Raw genomic sequence first — 20,085 nt, 5'->3', positions numbered from 1 at the left:
GCTGTGACAGCAACTTCTAACTGACCAGGTGTCCATGGCTAATTTGTTTTACTTCTGTTTATCTTTGTGTGATACAACCAAAGTTTTATATAAATAACAGTAACACGCACTTATTTCATGTAGACTGGGATATTTACAATTAACACAAAGATGTTGTGGAGAGAAATGCAGGCCTGGTATGATTAGAGTCCTTGAGAAGCAGAGATGCAGGATGCAGCGCAGAGGGGTGCAGGCAGGGGACGATAAGAGAGGAGGCATGTGCTTGGCAGAGGAGGCCCCACAGCTGTGAACAACTCACCTGCGATCCACTAAAGAAATACAGATCTAGAGCTGAACAAAACAGGTTTTAGGGATAATAAAAAAAAAAAACCAGAAAATAATATCCAATGTGCATGAAAGACACTATACATAGTGAATTTGGAAGCATCATGGAGCTGCAGACCAACTATGAAAGCGAAAGGTGTTAAAGTGTGTTAGTGAACCTGCACAAAATGACCCAGGTGGACCCTGGAGAGAAGAATCCAGTAACACCCACATCATACTCCTCCCAGTGAAGGGCTACAGAGGCCGAAGATTTACAGTGTTGCCCTCCCATGACTGACTTTAAGATCCAGAGGAGCAACATACAGGTGAGCCTAACACCAGGAAAAATATATAGAAATGAAGAAACGCGTTACAGTTTTAGTTGCATTATCACAATTACTGAGAATTTTTCTATATAGAACTATTCTAATGCATTATTATTTTTTTGTGTTCTGGAATAATTAGTAGTGGAGTAAAATGATTCTTTAATTAGAGTGTTAAGAATTCAGTTATTCCAACAATAAATTCTTGCCTTTTTTTTTTATACACACACAGAGGCCTTATCTATAAGGAGAGTGCTTCCTTTTTGCCCATAAACAACACAGAGTGTAACAAGACCATAGAGGAGTGCCTCAGGGAAAAGAAAACGCAGAGGTCTAGGAGAAAGGGAAGAAATGAAAGTCAAGTTGGAGAAAAAAGAAATAAAAAAGTTTTAAAAACCTCAGGCAAATAGCAGTTCAGAGGGAAAGGCAAGAAAGAGATAAGGAGAAGCAAAAATTACAATATAATTCCTGCACAATAATCAAATCTGCCATCAAGTGCTGAGCAAATCCAGCTCTCCAGCCCAACAGTGTAACGAGAGTAAATGGGGGCTCTCCCAAAAGGCACCATGCAAGGAGTATGCAGCTTCCTGCAGAGATTCACAGACCCAGCTGGCTTTACACAGGAATATCTGGCTCTGCACTTCAGGTCTGCATCAACTTCTCTGCAAGAATAGTTCCCACCGCACCACAAAGCCTCAAAAGCTGAGTGTTTTCCTTTACAATCAGATCCCAAAGGAAAAACACATCCCACTTGCAAGCGACTGGCCAACACCTCTGTTTCCAGCAGCAAGTGCAGCCAGAGTATTCTTTCATTGTGCCTGTGCAGCTTGGGAGCAGGGAGAAATATCAGATCTATACATCAAACTAATCATATGGGGCAGACGAACATGACAGCTCATGCCAAATGCCTCAGGGCTTTAATTATTTTACCACGAGCAAGCAGTGCAGTCAATATTAAAGTGGCATCAATCAAAGGAGCGAAAAAAAGTAATACAATTCAACCCTCACCCCATTCGCATCTAATTAACCTCCAGAAAGAAGCAGACTGAGGCATGTCTGTCTCCCAGCCCCCTCCCCACCACCATCTCCCTGAGGAGGATGGCCAGGGGCCGGGCAGGCCCCTCCAGTGCCCATTGACCTGTGGTTGATCTCTCAGGCATTCCAGAGCAGACGGCAAAAGCCCCCACTGCGGCAGAGAAACTGGAGCAACATTTCCCCTTGAACGCTTCAGCAAGCACATCTCTGTAAGATGGTCAGAGACACAAAAAAAAAAAAGGCCAAACACGCTTCTTCGAAAGCATGGAGTTAAAGAATCATCCGTTCAACCAGTCAGTTGTTTTCTGCTCCTCCAGGCATGGGCACAGCTCACGGGTGCCTGAGGCTTCAGGCTGCCAGGGCCTGCAAAAAGGTAATAAATCCTCTGCAGACCCTGTCTATCCGGAGCCCTAAGAGGTCAGGCTGGCAGGTGCTGAAAGAAGGGGCAAGGGGGAGTCAGCTTCTCCCCACAGCTGCTCTCAGTGCCACAGACCTAGCGAAGCCCCCTGTGGCTCCTGGGCTCAGACATCCAGAGCTCTTGCCGGCTCCCTGCCCCAGCACCACCGCTGCACAGACCTTGCCAGACTGGCAAAATTCAATTCTGCCTATGTTAGCTTTTTAGGAGCCTTGTGATGGTTCTGGCTTTAACGGAAGATGATCATTTACCTCTGCCTGTATCTCAGCATAATATTGAGAATTTTAAAGGCACTAAAATTTTTCCTCAGAGTAGCTAATGAACATCAGTTGTCAGCAGATCTGAAAAGACAGCTTTCCTGGAAAGAGAAACAAACATGATAAAGCTCAGCTTTACTTTCCTAATATATATACATCTCTTGTCCTAGAGAAACGTGGCCAGGTTAGAGTCCAAGACTAAGAAGCATCAGGTCAGCGCTGTGAAAGTGGGGCAACTGACATCAAAGGCAAGGCAGTGGCTGGTATCAGCTCTGTGGGCCCTTGACTACCAGCCAAAAGAATCAGGTTTGGGTGCAAAACAGGCCAGTCCACGTGCATGCACATTGCAGGGAATGGCTGCCAGCACCAGCCAGCAGGAAGGGCCACGTCCTACGCCTCGTTCCTAAGCAATAGTGAGGGCACTTCTGGGCATGCTTACAATAAACAAAATACACCACTTCTTGGCACTTCTTCGCTGTGCCTAAAATTATGCTCTTTCACCTTCAACTTGTTGCCTTTCTGATCTGACTGAAACCTGAGACTGTCTACAGTGCTAGATCCTCCAGGAAGAGGAAAATGATCCACTCCCTGTTGTTCACACCTGGTGACAGGGTATGTCCTTTGCACTGTATGTACTTCTTTTAAGTTAAACTCCACGATTTGTGTTGAGGTTGCCAGGAGACACAGTGCCTGTTTTGAGATTCTTAGAAAGGGTGGAGCTCAGCTGGGGAGACTGGTATCTCATTTTCATCCCAGACTTCACTATTCAGTCCCCATTCCCCCCCCTCGTTCTTATGCAAGCACAGGACTTGGCTCAGGAGCAAGTCATGTTGCTGCACCAAGGCGCTGGTTGCTAGGAGGTGCAAGTGCTGGAGAGACACAGAGCAGGTAGAGAAGAGAGCAGGTTGCTACCTGCAGGTACATGGCCTTTGGGGCACTCCTGTTCTATGCCATCCCGCTCCTTTCTCAGGCAACAGACAAACCCTGGGGGGTTGCAGAGCATCAATGTGAGAAAACGCCTACATGTTCCAAAATAGCCAATGTGGTGTGAACTTCGCGACTGCTCCTCTTCCCTATTCCACTAGCATGCAGTAGCTTTCCAAACCTGTGAAAGCTTCCCATTGCAGAGCTCTACCAGAGTGTTCAGCTCTGTTGTTAAATAAAGCAGACGTGCTTGTTCTCTCACTTCAATTTCTTTGCACATAAACTACAACTGATCCTCACCATGGGACTGCTTTTATTTTTTGTGCCCCCCCCTTCCCCTTTTAAATAGCCACTTCCCTTTCGTTCACATGCTGGTTAATGAGATCAAGCACTAAGTAATAAATTAACCATCTACAAGGGATTATTTCTAGCTTGCCCCCAAATTAAAAATCAAATGCAGCTGATATAGTGAAAGTGTGAGGACAGTCAGCATTTTTCTTAATAAGGCAGGTTAAAGTCAGATATTACTAATACAATAATTAAAACAGCAACTGTTGTAGCTATTCTGACAGGCATGATAACACTCTCATGTTGAGGGAACTGGAATATTTGCCCTGGAACTAGGATGGAAGAAGTAACAAGCACATATAGTTCTCCTCAATATGGTTTGTCAGGCAACCCAACCAGCAGCAAACCCCCAGGACTCCTCCAAGAAGCTCTGCCCTTCCCTGCTCACAGCCTCAGGAATCCAGCACAGGGAAGCTTCGAGGGCAGTTAAGTGCATTTGCTTTGTCACAAGAATATTCATTGCAGCCTTGCAAAGATAAAAGCATTCCCATTTCCCTGCTCTTGCTTTCTTCATCACTAACGCTTTTGGCAACAGCAAGAATCCACACTCTAACAAACTTTCTTGAGGGCTCAGCTAACACTCCTGGCCTCCCAACACACAGTGCACAGCCAGTGCCTCAACCTGCCACACCAACTGTGTGAGACAGCGTGGGACTGAAGCTACCTAACTAGACCTGACCTACCCACATCACCAAATTTTATTTACAGCTCACTCCCAGCGCTGCAGTATCACATACAGGGGAAAAAAAACCCTCTCCAGGATTTCCATCATGGGAGGTAAGAGCACACTGCCACCGCCTGCAGGCACACTGCAGGCAGGAGCCTTCCTTGGTCCAGAATAAGGGTCCTGCAATTCATTCTTACACTGAAAACTATCCTCCCCCAACTTTGTTGTCAGTTAAGCACAAAAATGGCTTATACTTAATTGTTGTATGCCATGCTGTGGTACTGAAGAGTCAGAGTTCAAAGGCATATAGAATAGAAGAGGGGTGGAACTTGAAAAGCTGTTTAAGTAATCTAAGAAATTGCTCTTATGTTAAAAAAAAAAACCAAAATGCACAAGAGGAGAGGTCTGTGCAGAGTTTCCTTCTACAAAACCATTCTGAGAGCATTTCTTTCCACCATTGCCCCATTCTGCTCCCCTCTTTCTGTCAAGAACTAAGTTTTCTCAGTACTGGGAGCAGGTACAAAGGAGGAAGCAGAGGAGCAGGCAGCATCTGGAATTCCTTGCCTGAATCACATCTTCACCTTTCTGTGCATGTACCTACCACAACATCCCCTGAGCCCATGTCCCATGCATGGAACCAGCTATGGGATGTTCAGCAGGAGCAACATAATGAAGAGGCTCTTAAGAAGCAGCACAACATGTCTTTGTGGAGTCTAACTGCCTTGAGGGCTGGCTAGTGTGTGGTGCTGGGAGAAGAGTGTGCAAATTAGCAAGGGTAAGGATTGCTGTACAAGAAAGAATGTTTTGGGTAATCTTTTTTTTTTCTTGAAGTCACCTGTTTAATACCCAGATCCTATTATCTACAGCTCTATAATAGTGAAAATAGAAAACTGTTATTCTTATTTTTAGAAAAAGGTGCTACCTGGGAGAAGCAAAGTGATTTTCTCTACCACCCAGTCCCATAGCAGACTAAAAATAGAGAAAAAAAGTCTCAGTTCTCCATGCCCTACAATACATTGCCTCTTCCCCACTTATGGCTTTTTTGAGAAAGGTCCTCCTGTCCTTCAGCCAAACTCTCAGTGTCATCCCAAACAGAAAACAACATATAGAACAAATATAGAACAACATACTGCTGGTGAGACTCCACCTGGAGTCCTGTGTCCAGCTCTGGAGCCCTCAGCACAGGAAAGACATGGACCTGTTGGAGAGGGGCCAGAGGAGGCCACAGAAATGATCAGAGGGCTGGAACAGCTCTGCTGTGAGGACAGGCTGAGAGAGTTGGGGTTGTTCAGCCTGGAGAAAGCTCCAGGGAGACCTTCTTGCGGCCTTTCAGTACTTGAAGGGGGCTTATACAAACGATGGGGACAGACATTTTAGCAGGGCCTCTTGCAATAGGACAAGGAGCAATGGTTTTAAATTAAAGCAAGGGAGATTTGGACTAGATACAAGAAAGAAAATTTCTACAATAAGGGTGGTGAAACAATGGCCCAGGTTGCCCAGAGAGGTGGTGGATGCCCCATCCCTGCCCCAGACCAGGCTGGAGGGGGCTCAGAGCAACCTGATCTAGTTGAAGATGTCCCGGCTCATTGTAGGGGGGTTGGACCAGATGACCTTTAAAGGTTCCTTCCAACGCAAACTATTCTATGGTTTTCCTGCCCCCAGTGCTGTAATTTTGAAGGTGGGAAGGAAGAATAGAGTTAGCAGCTCATCTCTGAACTGAACCCAGTTTTCTGCTCAACTCAAAGCAGGGTTGCCCACATCCCAAGGTGATGTTCTCAGACAATTTGTCCTGGGGAAAGGTACCTGATCCCACTCATACACTCCGTGTCTCCACAGAATTCCTGGTGAACCAAATTTGTGAAACGTTTCCCAAAATGCTTCACTGCAATTGCGCCATTCCCTTGAAAAACTCTCAATTCAATCTAAATGTCAAAACCCACCTGGCAATCTAAACAGGCCAAGGTTTCCTGTTGTGGTTTTCAGAGGTTTGTTTGGGGGTTTTTTGTTTGTTTTGTTGTTGTTGTTTTGTTGTTGTTGTTTGCTCCTTTTTTTTTTTTAAACGGCAGCAAACTCTGCTACCGAGGGTCACCAGATTTCAGCTTTGATCCAACCCTGAGCCTAGACAGCAGGTCCTGCAGGGGCCCCCCCATGGGAGGGGCTGCAAGAGGAAGCACAGGCTGCTCCATGCTTGGAGGGTTCTCTAGCAACAGAGGGATGAAGCTGCACACTCCTATGCTGAGCACAGCTGCAGAGTCCAGCCCTTTCCTGGTGCCAGACAGAAAGGAGGAAGCACAGAGCCATGGATGAGCACAGGCTCGCCCCAGACAGGATGGGGTGTACAAAGGAAGCACTTTGGGAGAAGGGGCTCATATCAGATGGCTTCTGCAGAAAGACAGGGGATAAACAAGCCCATTGGTACCTGGAGGACTGAGGGAGGATGCCATATCAGACCTGCTCCTGCTGCCAGATCCTCAAATAGTAACTGTGGGACAAAGTGTCACATTTCATCTGTATTTCTCTCAAGGCTGTAACAGCTGGCTACAGAAGAGTAACCCACCCCCTTGTAACCTGAAGGCTGGATTAGCATATGGCACTCTGGAGAAGTAACCAGAAGCTCTGTGTACATCAAAACAACAGCTCTATGTACAACAAGATGGCTGCTTGTCTTAAAGGGAGCTGGCAACACCAAACGTCAGCACTGCCTGGACTAGTTTTTCAATACCAGGTGACACAAGGTCCAATGTCACACAGGGTCTGTAGCCAAGCACCCCACAAGATTCCTGCTGTCCGCCACAAGAGCTTCGACTCACTCCACTCCTGACAAAGATGGCATTAACCACCTCCCCAGGCAGCAGCTGAGCTCTCGGAGTCAAGGGCTCACACTCCCAATCCCTTCCCTCCAGCAATCTCATAGCACCCCAATGCTGCAGGCTTCAGGGCATGCAGCACAGAAGGCAGCATTTTTGGCAGAGACCTAAAACACAGTCTCCTCCCTCTGTTTAGTAAGAAGCTTTTCTGTGCAGCTATTTTGAGGTTTTGTCCTATTTTTCTCCTTTTTCTGTTGGGCAGCGGGTTTGCTACAGGTCTGGAGCTTTGCAGCTATCTCATTATTTAAGACTACCAAATATTACATCCTCACTTGTTTGTCACAGGTATAATTTTAAATTAATTAGCTATGACATCAAAAGGCTGCCCCCCCCCCCCCCCCGACACACACACAGGTGCTGGCTGATGGAAACTGCCTAGAAGTCGATTTGACAGGCTCAACTCCATTCTGCTAAGGATGGAGTTTGCCTGCAGCTCTAGGTGGTCACTAGTACCATTTCTTTTGCTTCTTCATCTCCTCTTCTGCCAAACCAAGTGAGATTACAACTAAACTGGATCAATACACATCCATTCAGCAAACGACTCTATGTTTTAGGTGCAGTTTTATTAGAGAGACATGGATGCAACATGGAAGAGACTCCAGCACCCACAAAAAAAAAAGAAACCAAGCAAAAAACAACATAGGAATTCTTGCCTAGCTCTACAGGCATGTGGAAACAGCTCAGACCAGTAAGATCTCACCTACTCCACTAGACAGGGTCTCTTCTGTCTGAAGTGTAATGATGCAAGTTGAGGACTGGACCCAGCTGCTACCTAGATGGGAAAAGGGCAATTGCTCCAGCACTGCAGGATTATTACCTGTGAATCTCACAGGTGAACAAGAGAGCAGGGTAGAGGCCATAGCCCCCATAAACCCACCTCTGCAAAATAAAACATCAAAGTTATGATTCTTTGGCCTGAGAACAAAGCACTCTTGCAGAGGGGATCTCCATTCTTTTGTCCCAAGTGCAAAGAGTTGCTCACTTGCCAGAAACTAAGACTGCATTAGCCTTCCTCAGCCCACCCTCCCTGACTAATCTACACTAATAAAAACAAGGAATACAAGAAGTATTTTACGTTTCAGGTCTTCATGTCTCAGTGCAGATATTCTCCCTTCCCTCCAGAGAGTATTTAAGATGGAGAGATTAAGAGTTAAAGTATCCTTGCTTCTTTCTCAAAGTTCTGCTATTGCCAAGGAAAGGAAAGGGAAGGAAGGGTTTGGTTACTTTTCATTATCTTTTTGGACACTTTCAGGACACTGAAACCTGGAGTTGTTCCCTCTTCGCACAGAAAAATTGGTCTGGTTTGGTTGTAATGGCCCAACTCAAACCCAGCTCTTCAATGCAAATTGTGTTTAACAATCTCAATGAAGGGCATTTTCTTATCTTCCTTTCCGGGTTCAACACCACAGTTGTGCCAGCTGGAAAATCTTACCCCCCGATGGCAGGTACAAGCACAGTAGCCTCACACAAGAAACACATTAACAGTCCAGAATCCTGGGATACAGGGAGAGTAAAGACATCTAAGTCTTGAAAGGCAACTGTCCCGTTTTAAAGAGGATAAAGTGAGCTGTCTCTGGTGTGACCAAAGATGCTGAAATTTGCTTTGAACCACAGAAGAGAAATTATCTTCGTTTTAAGGTAGGTTTCTGTAGTCTTTACAACACCACAGAATTCTCCTTTAGAAAAAGAACATACAAAGTTGGCCCAAAAATTCTCCTTCAGAAGTTTAGGTCAAGTAAAATAGAAGGAGCCAGTACTCACAGTACTAGATCTATCTACTGGCAACCCAGGAGTTCAAGTGTTTCAGTGTCCCTGTTGTACCTATTGAAATTGCATTTGTGATACAGTTCAACAGCTGTAGCGAAAAATCAATGAAGAACTGTACCTGTACAGAGCAGCAGAGCTTTGCACAAACTGCACATATATCAAAAGGTACACTGGGTCTATAAATAAGTCGATTCCTTCTGTGTACCTACATCTTTCTAAAGGCAACCACCTTTGTGGCATCCAAGCAAAGTGATCAATTAGGTAAGAAAAATATGCTCTGAAAGAAGGCAAGAATACTTGTAATCTTACAAATTAGGATTTTGTTGTCCATGTAGCCACCAATTCTAACCTAGCCACAACGGTTGTAACTCTTGACAGAACAGTGCTTTGCCTTGTTCACCAGCAGTCACCTACTAGATCTGCCTCTCACAATTCATTCCTGTACCCCACTAACCAAAGCCTTCCACTTTAAGGAGGAAAGAAAGAGCAAGGCAACATTGTGCCTGGTAAAGTTATGCAATGTTTATCCTAAATGTTATTCTTCCATTGTAGGTCATATGCAGCTTAAAGTAAAGGGAAATTGTCCTAAGATTATAATTTATTATGTTGTGCAGTAATCTATCTATATAATGATGGAAAATTATGATTAAAATTTTCCAAAAGACTCCACATGTGGATGGCTGGAAACCACTTAGCCTTACAGCCTATCTACCAGAACTGGAAAGAGGTATTTGGGAGCAAACCAACAACCACTTCTGGAAAAGAAAAATCCTCACTCTTTCAGCTTCCTGTGGGATTTATCACTCAATTATGTGAGACAGTTCCACACGTGCTGAGCAGACTCCTGGCTGGATTAAAACCAATTCCCTCACTTCCCGCTGTGTTTCTCCCCTTCCTCCCTCCACTGTGACACAGACTGTGGTCACCTGCAGGACCTGACATTTCCCTCCCTGGGCCAGTGGACAGGGAGCCAGGAGGGGAATGACTCAGAAGAGCTGACAGAGTTAAGAGGTTTCTACTCAGTACTGCAAATCAACTGAGGAGTGGAACTGCAGGAGACAAAGTGGAACGAGGAGACTGTGGCTTGACTCTGCTGCAGTGCAGGTTGGCACAGGAGTGGCTGCTGTGCTGACATCCAATGGGCACAGCACAGTAGCAGTAAAATAAAATTTAACCCAGGCAGATGTGCAGTTTTCCGATTGTGAACACATTATAACACTATTCAGTTCTGAATATTAGTTGTCCTATCTCAAAAAACCCTCAAGGTGATAAAGCTGAAGCAAGAACAAGTCTAGCTCTTCAACAAGATCTTGTGGCAAAAAACAGCAGGAAAAAAGACTTCATCTTATCTTTGATTATAGAATCATAGAATGTCCTGAATTGGAAGGGACCCACAAGGGTCATCGAGTCCAACTTCTGTCCCTGCATACGACAACTCCATTGTTCACACCATGTGCTTTTTCCTAATGTCCAACCTAAACCTCCCCTGGCACATCTTCCTGCCTTTCCCTCGGATTCTGTCACTGGTCACTGAACAGAAGAGTTTGGTGCTTGCCCCTCCTCCTCCCCTTGTGACGAAGCTGTAGCCACAGCCACAGCCACCATGAGGTCTGCTCTCAGTCGCCTCTTCTCCAGGCTGAAGAAACCCAGTGACCCAGCTTCTCATACAGCTTCCCCTCCAAACCCTTCACCAACTTAGTAGCCTTCCTCTGGACACTCTTCGGTAGCTTTATATCCTTGTTATACTATGGTGCCCAAAAGTGCACACAGTACTTAAGTATACGAGACTGTACAGCTACTTCTTTTATTGTCTCTCCCTGTCTACAAACAAGAGTGATACATTCTGAAACAGCACAGAACATAAGGGCATCCAAATCATTTGTTCAGCAGATGCACTGTGCACACACAGAGCTAGCCAGAGGGCTGCGTCTGTACTCGCTACATTAATTTCTGAGAGAAACCCAAAGAAACTTATTTTGCTATGTCTCAGACAGGATTCACTATATTAAACCCATGTCTGCCTTCAGCAGGAGTTGCTGTATGTAAAGAGCTATGCAAAGATCTGAAGGCCAGGGGAAGAACATGCAAGCTGAGACTGATCAAATTACATTGGCTATGCATCAAATACCAATTTCCCTAGCAAGCAATGCTAATGTGAAAAACCCCTGACTTCTATCAGAATGGCTGGTAATCCATGAGCAGAGGTAGAGAGAGGCTTAAGCTGGTCAGAAAATAACAGAATAGTGTTTAAAAGACATTGCATGCTGACGAGCACAAAGCACTCCTTTGCTGCTCCTATGGAAGAGCGAGCACCGGCTGCTCCCTCAAGCAGGCAAGTGCCTCACGTGAAGACAAGGCTCCAAACCAGCTATCATGACCAACTGAGAGCCAAGGAAAAAAGAATAAATAGAAGCAAAATGGATCAGTCAGTCAGTAACACCAATCTACGAGGCCTAAAAAACAACAGCAAACACAACCCCTAAACAGATAAGCTGACTCTAGCTATCTGAGCAGTTGGTCTGGACTTTAAATGGATAGACACTGCCCTCCCCTTGGTTTTATTTTTTCCTTTTTTAATGCTAGTCATCCTCAGAGGATTTTCTTAGCTTTGTTTCCCTTGTTTCTAGGAAACAGAACCTCAACGAGCTACTGAAAAAAAGAGAGAATAAACCAAAATGAGAGAAGGGCAGGGAAAAAGCAAAGAAGAAAAAAATGAAAGAAAAGGACAGCAGAGCATCAGTCCTATCATAAGAAGGAAAAAATTCAGTACATTTCTGTTCCACCTCACTCCTCCCACAAGACCAACTTCATTACTCACTGCGTAACCCTAACAGAGATCAAATTAAGCAACTTTGGGGTTGTTTCACTTACCAACATAAGAACAGGTGAGTACTAGCAGCACTTGTAAGACCTTTGGAGAAGATGTAATTTTCTCTCCTATGTTATCTCCAAAGACAACAGTCTTATATGAAGGTGATGGCCTAGAATATCTGCAATATTTGCTGTCTTTAGCCTTTACAGCAGACATGAAGAATCCTAGCAGAAAAAGCATGAAGAAAAAGCCTTCTATAGCACAAGCATCCCAACAAAACAGTACTGGGGTCAGCAAAGCTGCTGTCACACACTACCAGAGAAAAAGCCTCATTAGGGTCCAAGAAGAGACAGGATGAAAGGTTCAAAAGCCAGTGAAAAGGAAAGGCAATCATAACATAACACTCAGCTCTTTGGCACCACTCTGGAGTTGGAATGAGCTTGGGATGCACTGGGAACTGTTTTTTTCATGAGATTCAGAAACTCTAGGAAAGAGAAAATTCAGAAAAGCAATCATATTAAAGAAAAAAAAAAAAAAAAGAAGAAAACTAGAGACCAGAGTTAAGATTCTGCTCAAGGAAGGCCAAAGTTTCTCATGCACAAGTCTTCATTCCTGTAGTTATTTGTATGACCGGTGCAGATGAAGCCAGGATGCCTGGAGCAACTGTTTTGATCTCAACCAAATGAATCTAGGTATGTTGAAAGTGTTCTTAGGAAAATACAGATTTGTTACGTAAATTCAGATTTTAGAGGTAGGACAGACTGGAGGAGCAAAGCATCTGCATGTCAGGATTGCAAAACCTCGGTACACAAGCAGAGGGCTGAGGAGATCACAGCTGAAGATGACCAAGTTGCATGGCCAGGTCATGAACCAACTGTGCATGAGCCATATCCAGTCTGCTACATCAGCCTCATGTAAGAAGCTTTGGTGTCCAGTAAATTCAAACAAATAGGAACAAAAATACAACCAAGCCAATGAACCAGAAATGCCAGGATTCTTGCAAATCACACAGGTGAGAGAAATTCACTGGAAATTTGGAAAAAAAAACAACTAACAACGACGACAAACTGAGCTTCCAACCACTTAGTAAGGTCTGCACCAGCAACCCTCTCATGCTTTGACTCCTTAATTAATGTTATATTTGTTAGAGATCATCTTGACTGTGGCAAATCAGAGCAGCATCACAAAACAGGCCAGCCATGGCACTAAAGCAGCAAGTCATATAAGCCATTCCATTGTTACAACACACATCTGGAATATTCCATAGGTTTCCTGTGCAGGCCACGAGATGCTACCATCAACAAGTAAGAACAGGAATTCCCCTGTAAGGCCCTAAGGAACCACATAACCTTTTAATTACCCAAAACAATTCCCAGGAGTACTCATGCTTGATTAAATCAATGTTATGCACACACAAGCTCATCAGAGGACACTGCTATTAGCAAATTTAATTTATCTTTAGCTATGTAAGAACCCAAAACAGCTGTTCACTGCACTTGTTTTCTTCTCTCCTTGCCCTCTTCAAACATGAACACAGTGTCAGAAAAGATGCAGAGGAAGAGGCAACACACACTGGAATATATTTGCCTGGCTCCAAAGAGTTCAACCGTAAAGGACGCTGTCAAGTGCAGATGCAGATTGCAAATTGTCTTCAGCTTAACCGATTGCCCACCGACAGAACAAGAGGCAATGGGCAGAAGTTAAAACAGAGGAAATTACATTTGAACACAAGGAGGGGGAACAGAGACCCCACTTTTCTTTTATTCCTTTTTTTCCTCTTTTTTTTTTTCTTTTTTTCTTTTTTAATGTGAAAGTAGTCAAACGCTGGAACAGGCCGCCCAGAGAGCTCCATCTTTGCACATATTCAAAAGCTGCCTGACCATGGTCCTGGGGAACCAGTTCTAAGTGACCCTGCTTGAGCAGGGGGTTGGCATAGATGATCTCAGGAGGTCCCACCCAACCACAAAGATTGTGGGATTCTGTGCACTAGGGTATAAGAAAGGACAAAATTTTCTAGACAGTTTTGCTGACACCATCTCTCATTTTGGCCACAAACACAGAATCCTTAAGGTTGGCTAGCCTGTTTCTTGTACACTGGAAAATTCCATCTATAATTCTTGTGGAAGTTATTTTCTTCTAATTCCAGCTTTCATGTGTTAAGACTATGCCTATGCAGTGTCAGTTGGAGGTACTGCTCTTCATCTTCTCCTGCAGCTTGCTGAACAGCAAAATAAACTAGCTCAGAATAAAAGCCAAGCTCATACAGACTTCTACAACCCAGCCAGCTGGAGTATCCCCAGGCAGTAAAGGTTTTTCATGAAGAGTCACTCTTCTGCCTTCCCAATCAACTTCCACTACAGTACCATATCTTTTCATCTACACCACAGAAATACCCCATCTTAGCAGCCATGCAGGGTAAAATATTTTTCCTCCCTAGCTTTTTCAAAATGCAATCTATTATGAGACCTCTACCTGCCTCTTTCACAGTCCCTCAGAAATTTTTCAGGGCCTATGTTCTTTCAGACAAGTCCCATCCCACAGACCAGAAACTCTGACATGCTCTGCTCCTCCACAGGTACATGCCCTTTGGGTGAGCTCTGCCTTCAGCGAGATCAGGATCTGTTCCCAGATGTCTATGTTTTGCTAAACATGCAACTCACAAAGCCACCTCTCCAACCCTCAGCTATCAACTTTCTCTCGGTAGCTCTTTGCTGTCCATCAAAGTCTCCTTCTGGATATCTCTATTTGGTTGAGATATGTACTGTACTCCCGAGAACTCACATGGAAGGGACTGGCAGCTTGAAATCTGTCTCTGCATTTGGATGAGAAACGTGGTAGGTCATAAATTGCAGGGTTTATATAAGAAAGCTTTCGTCAATTCACTGAAAGCATCACCTGCTCCATTAGGTACTCACTGGCTTGAGCTTTGCATGGAGTTATGTGCAAGTTCACTACACTATGGAGTATAGCTAAAAAGCCCACAACTTAACATACAGCTGAGATACAGAAGAAGGAGAGCATTTCCATTAAAAGGGATCCTGTTAAAACTTGACAGGTAAAATGCAATCCCTCTCCCTTGCCACTTACACTAATAGTGCAGAGTCTCATCATTCCCTGGTTTTAAAAGATAAAAGAGAGGTAAATAGCCTCCTTTTAGAAGACCATAGTAGAAATACTCTGAATCTTTATGTTGATTTATCAGTGCTGGTTTATCTTAGCTTTGAAGAACGTGGTTAGTGACTCACCCTGCTGGATAAGCAACGAGGCCAGTTCTCGGGTCGCAGGCTAATCCTCTGCCTCCCGACACAGTTATCCCCAACACCTTCTCCAAAGTCACCTAGTGCATATGAAAAAGAAAAAAAGAAGTATCATGAAATATGAGTGCAGTTCAAATGGACCCATCCACAGATGCTGACGGTCTGGTTCACAGTGGCACCGAGAAGAATCACAGCTCCTAGAAATTCACCAACAAGCAGTCAGGCACAGAAGCAACCCTATTCAGTTTTCAACATAGGTACAGTAAAATACTGCTGGGGTACAGAGAAGGAGTTATCAATCACTTTGTCTATTCCAGAGCATTGCAAAGTATTGCAAGGACAGAGGACTGCAAGCAGTACTGGTGAGAAGTTGAGATGCATATTCACTGCCCAGCGATTCTCATCTTCCCAACAAGAGCAGCAAACCACTTTCTCCAGAGCTCTTTCCCAAAAAAACATTTCCAGGTTGACCTATTATCCTCCATCCATCACAGATGGTTCAGGCTGGTCCCAGCTCTAGGAACTAAACAGTCAATTTTTCCCCACAGTGCTTGAACTGAAAACCACATCTAATGGACCAGGGCAGCCCTCCCCAGGAATCTCAAGTGACAGAATAGCTTACATGACTGGGTTCATAAGCCCACATACCAATGACCCATGCAAAAGACAGTAATCCAAAAATGTTTTCTTTCCCCTCCAAGCAAAGACCTCAACTATTTTTAGGAAAATAAATGCAACTAGGAAGAGCTACTCAGAAGACAAGAAGATTCATAATCAGGCCTCTGTAGCAAGAAGCTGGGAAAAGCAAAAACAAAAGGGGAAACGAGAGGGACAGATGGACATGACACAATATTTTGGGGAGCACTCCCCGTCAGAGAAAGCATCAGAATTTAGCAATTACACCAAAGCAAAAGGTTGCAGTGAGATTACACTGCACAAAATCTGGTTTGTGGCATGAAAGGATTTAACCTCTGAGCACAAACGATTTCTCAGCCCTGGAGTTGTTTTGACCGACACGAAAATATTCTCTTTCCTTTACATTCACACAGCCTGATTTTATTTATTATATATTCGATGCATACATTCCTCCCCAGCATTGCTGTCCCTGCCAAACTCATGGATTTTACTGGGTCACAGTCTTCTGTTTTTAATTATCATCATCTAAGTTATATTTGCTTAAGGCCTTAAGGGCATGGACGTGGCATAAGAAGTTACTAATGTAATAATTACTACTATCTTTAATAGCTGCCCTGAAGATTAACATCTTGTATTTATACCAACATGGTACACAAAAGGCAGGGGCAGGGCAGGTTCCCCATGCCACCCTGACATGCAGCTTACCGGACCCAAGGAGTTCAGTTCAAGAAACAAGGTCTCAAGGAGCTCACGGCCCAGGTTTCTAGCGAAGGTGACAGAAGTAACCCCACACAAAGAACCACCTTGCTTCAACATGTAAAGCAGGGCTGAAGTGCCGCCACTTAAAGTGAGCCATCCACGCTTCAGCTAGTTCAAATTTGGCCTGTCTTCAAACCAGTGACACGGGAAGTGGAAGATTTCATATCCCAGTCCATGGAACAACTTGGTATTTTTTTCCCTTTTAGTAATAATATACCCTGGATATTTTGAGGTGGTATGAGGGAACATCAAATTGTCCCGTTCCCTTGCAAAATTAGTATCTCTGGAAACATGGCTTTTACAAAACTTCACTGGATTTTTGTTAAGTATAAGAACATACAATTAAAAATGCATTTACTGATCCACTGGTAAAAAAGGAAATAGTTTTGTTCTAACCTAATGCTGGAAGAAAAATGTTGAGGGTGGAAGGAATAAGGGAGGACCGGGGGATGTCTACTCTTCCAGGCTCATTAACAATACTTCAAAATACACTTTTTTTAAAGCAGCCTCACAAATGCAGAGAAAGAACTCAATACTTCTACTGCTGAGACTCCAGCTCAGATCAGCAGTTCCCAACGCATCAAACTAAAAGAGGTTTAAATTCCTACAGAAACTACATTCCTACAGCAAAGGAGGAAGTGGAAGAGGCATGTATCATTCAACTGCTCCGATCTAGATAAGGCACCAATTACTTGATGCTGTCAGCAAACATCAATTTAGCAATGTTGTGCTTAGGTTGCTCAGCACAGGCTTTGGCTCAGGCTGGCTGTAATTGGAACTGTCCTAAAAGGCATATCTTGACCTTGGCTATGCAGCTATTCAGCAGCAATTCAGCAGCCTGCTTTCACTAACCGGTACCTTTTTGCTCTGCAAGGACGTCTACCAAGCCTATCAGCATGCAGTCTGACACCACAGCTGAGCTGATCTTACAGCTGCCTGCTCTGGACGGGACAATCTCTTCCTCCCTCATCCCACTTGTCCCAATGCCACCCCCCACCACTTCCCATGTGTCAGCACCAGCATGGCAATGGCCTGCCCCACAGGCAAAAACCAGCAGAGAAACATGTTGTAGTTTTTGTTTTCTGTTTGCCAGCCTGGGGAAGCCACAGCAAGCTCAAAGCCAGGGAAAAGAAAAACAGTTGCCTTTTACTGGCACCTACATCAATCCAGTTGTACCTCTAAAACCCACCCTTTACTTGGTGGTGAGGGAAGGTCTGTCCCCTCCTTGTCTTTAAGACTGAGAGGAACTGAGCAAGAGCACCAACTGATTCATTTGGCACTCTCACCCCACAAACAGGACAACATCATACTTGCTCCAGCTTCCTCTCGGACTCGAGGTTCTGTGGAGGCCTCATGCCGCTCTGCCAATAGACTACTTGTAACAATGCCAGCAGGTGGAACATCCACCTTTCTCCTATGTTCGGCACACAGCTTGACACAAAAGGAGTCGCTCAGTCTTCAGGTCAAATTATTCTACTGCCAGCGAGCATCTTCTGGCCTCCAACAGATCACTTATTCCATTGGAAAAAGACAACAGCTATCAAAGCCATACCACTGGCATTGATGGACCTAGAACCACAGAAACAGATACCTGTGTCCAGAGACTCATTAATTTTCTGAAAAAGACTTCCCCCCTTTTGCACCTAGTCTTAGCTGTAATACCTTGCCAATGTAAAGAATCTGAAAAGCAATACCATGAGCCTATCCAATGGATGCTCTTACAACACTTCCATGTGATAATTCTTGAGTATTAAAACCAACTTGCTTCACAAAGGAGTACACACAAATTTAAAATTTGATCTTACAATACTTGTGACCTCCACTCCCATCACCTTGCCCACAATACACCACAGCTTTATCCCAACGAGCAACCTCCAGACTAGGTGACACGAGGGCAGGACATAGTCACTTGCCACAAAACTTGACAGAAGAATGAAAAACATTTCACAGAAAAAAAGCAATAGGCAATAGGCAACCACGCAGTACAAAATAGATTCCTCTCAACTTGCTAGCTAAAACAAAGAAATTATTCATATAGTCAATTAGGGCAGTAGTACACTGACTTTAACTTCCCAAACTAGAATTCAGATTTGTCAGCAAAGAACAAATTTGTTGATACAAGTCCACCACTATCCCACTTCTGAAGTTACAACTTACAACAAGGTAAGAACCCACTTCCTCCTGCGGCAAGCACAGCCTCCCAGTCCTACATGGCCATAACCACTGCCATTCAGACAAGCCTCTTCAGCACATCCCACTCAGAAATACCTTCCACACCTTTCCAAGTCTGATCTGAGATAATCACAGGACCTGGAGAATTCCCCCTGCAGACCTGAGACACCATGTTCAGTACCAATAGCTCCCACGTTGGACAAATTTGCTTCCCACAGCCATCAGACATGTCGCTCCTTGCTCTGGCCTTCACATGTGATCAACAGGCCACCTCACCACCCTCATCTAAGCCTGGACACAAATGCAAGACTAAACCTGTCATTTTGTGCACCCAGATGAGAGGCACAGAGAGGAGGCTGGCTATCCACATTTGTTACGAGGCTTCTATTAATAATATTTGGCACTTTCAGTCAAGGTTCTCTAAGTGATTTCTCAAGCGTTACCGAATCGACTCGCATGCAACGCAGCTCACTTTGCATTGCAACTACACTACCTGTAATCACCTTATCCTCATTACTTCAAAGTCAACCTTTTTCAAATTTGAAGGCTCAATACACACTCTTTGGCACCAAAACTAGAATCAGCTACGCAGCTAACACCTGTCTTGCAAAAACTGATATTCACCCATTTTACAGGCTTAAATCTAAATTTGGCTGCTTGGAGTTGCACCAACATGTAAAGAAATTTTAGTGCCTAAGCAGATCACCAAACCTGTTCCTTCCATGTCAGATTGCAAGACCGTCAGATAGGTCCCACACCTGCTAGGACCAGACCAGCAGAGTCCTGGGCTGCAGGACTCAAGACACTGACAGGTATTCAAGGCAGCCATGCCCTCCCAGGGAGAGAGGCTTGGCTGCAGCCCAATCCCACCTGGAAGTTGAAGGGCACATCTGAGAGCAGCCCTTGCTTCCCTCAGGCACAGTCCCACGCAGCACGAGGGGAAGGCCCACACTCGTGTGACAAAGCCATGCCATGCCTTACTACTGAGGTGCAGATAGATGATCCTTTCAGAAAGGGTGGTCTAAAAAGTCCTTGCCAGACGTGCTTGTCTTTTCAGGAAACAAGATACATGACCAGCTGCTCCCAGCTCTCGGAGAGCAGGTTTCGTACTTGCGTGAGCTCCTTCTGCTGTTCTGAGGAAGTTACCACAAGCAATCATTTCCACTTGCTAAAAGAACAACACAGAAGTCCTTGAAGGATCAGCCCAGCTTCACTACCCTGCAAACACTGTCCTCCTTCCCATGGTTTGCATCCCTTTGCACCAGGCGGCAGGTACAGGAGGCAAACGCTGTGGCCTGCACATCTAGGCAGCACGCTCTTAGAAAGTGATAGTAAACGCACCAAGCGCAGCAATGATTTCCACCAGAACGGGTGCCAAAGGGGACAACCAAGTTACAATGACTGTCCTGCCTGACCTGAGCTCACAGGTGCTCTCCCTACAGCTGTTTTATTGACTGGGAGCTCCTGTGTCTATGTCTGCTTGCCCACCATCAGACTTCTGCAGTCTGGCTTCACCTTAGAGAAAGGGAGGAAAAGACAATTT

At 44.7% G+C, this 20,085-nt stretch overlaps 1 protein-coding gene across 5 annotated transcripts in view; it reads right to left on the bottom strand.

Annotated features, from left to right (window-relative positions):
* Positions 1-20,085, bottom strand: part of MAPKBP1 (mitogen-activated protein kinase binding protein 1) — a 101,777-nt gene that overhangs the window by 56,757 nt on the left and 24,935 nt on the right. For all 5 annotated transcript variants that reach the window (XM_071809196.1, XM_065838072.2, XM_071809199.1 and 2 more), the window contains exon 3: positions 14,964-15,055. In XM_071809196.1, the coding sequence (XP_071665297.1) occupies positions 14,964-15,055 (92 nt within the window). The remainder of the gene's footprint in view (positions 1-14,963; positions 15,056-20,085) is intronic.

The sequence above is a fragment of the Patagioenas fasciata genome, chromosome 5 (assembly GCF_037038585.1).
Source record: "Patagioenas fasciata isolate bPatFas1 chromosome 5, bPatFas1.hap1, whole genome shotgun sequence".
NCBI classification, from domain to species: Eukaryota; Metazoa; Chordata; class Aves; order Columbiformes; family Columbidae; genus Patagioenas; species Patagioenas fasciata.
The sequence above is the reverse complement of the archived record's forward strand: the minus strand, read 5'-3'. Positions and strand labels throughout refer to the sequence as shown.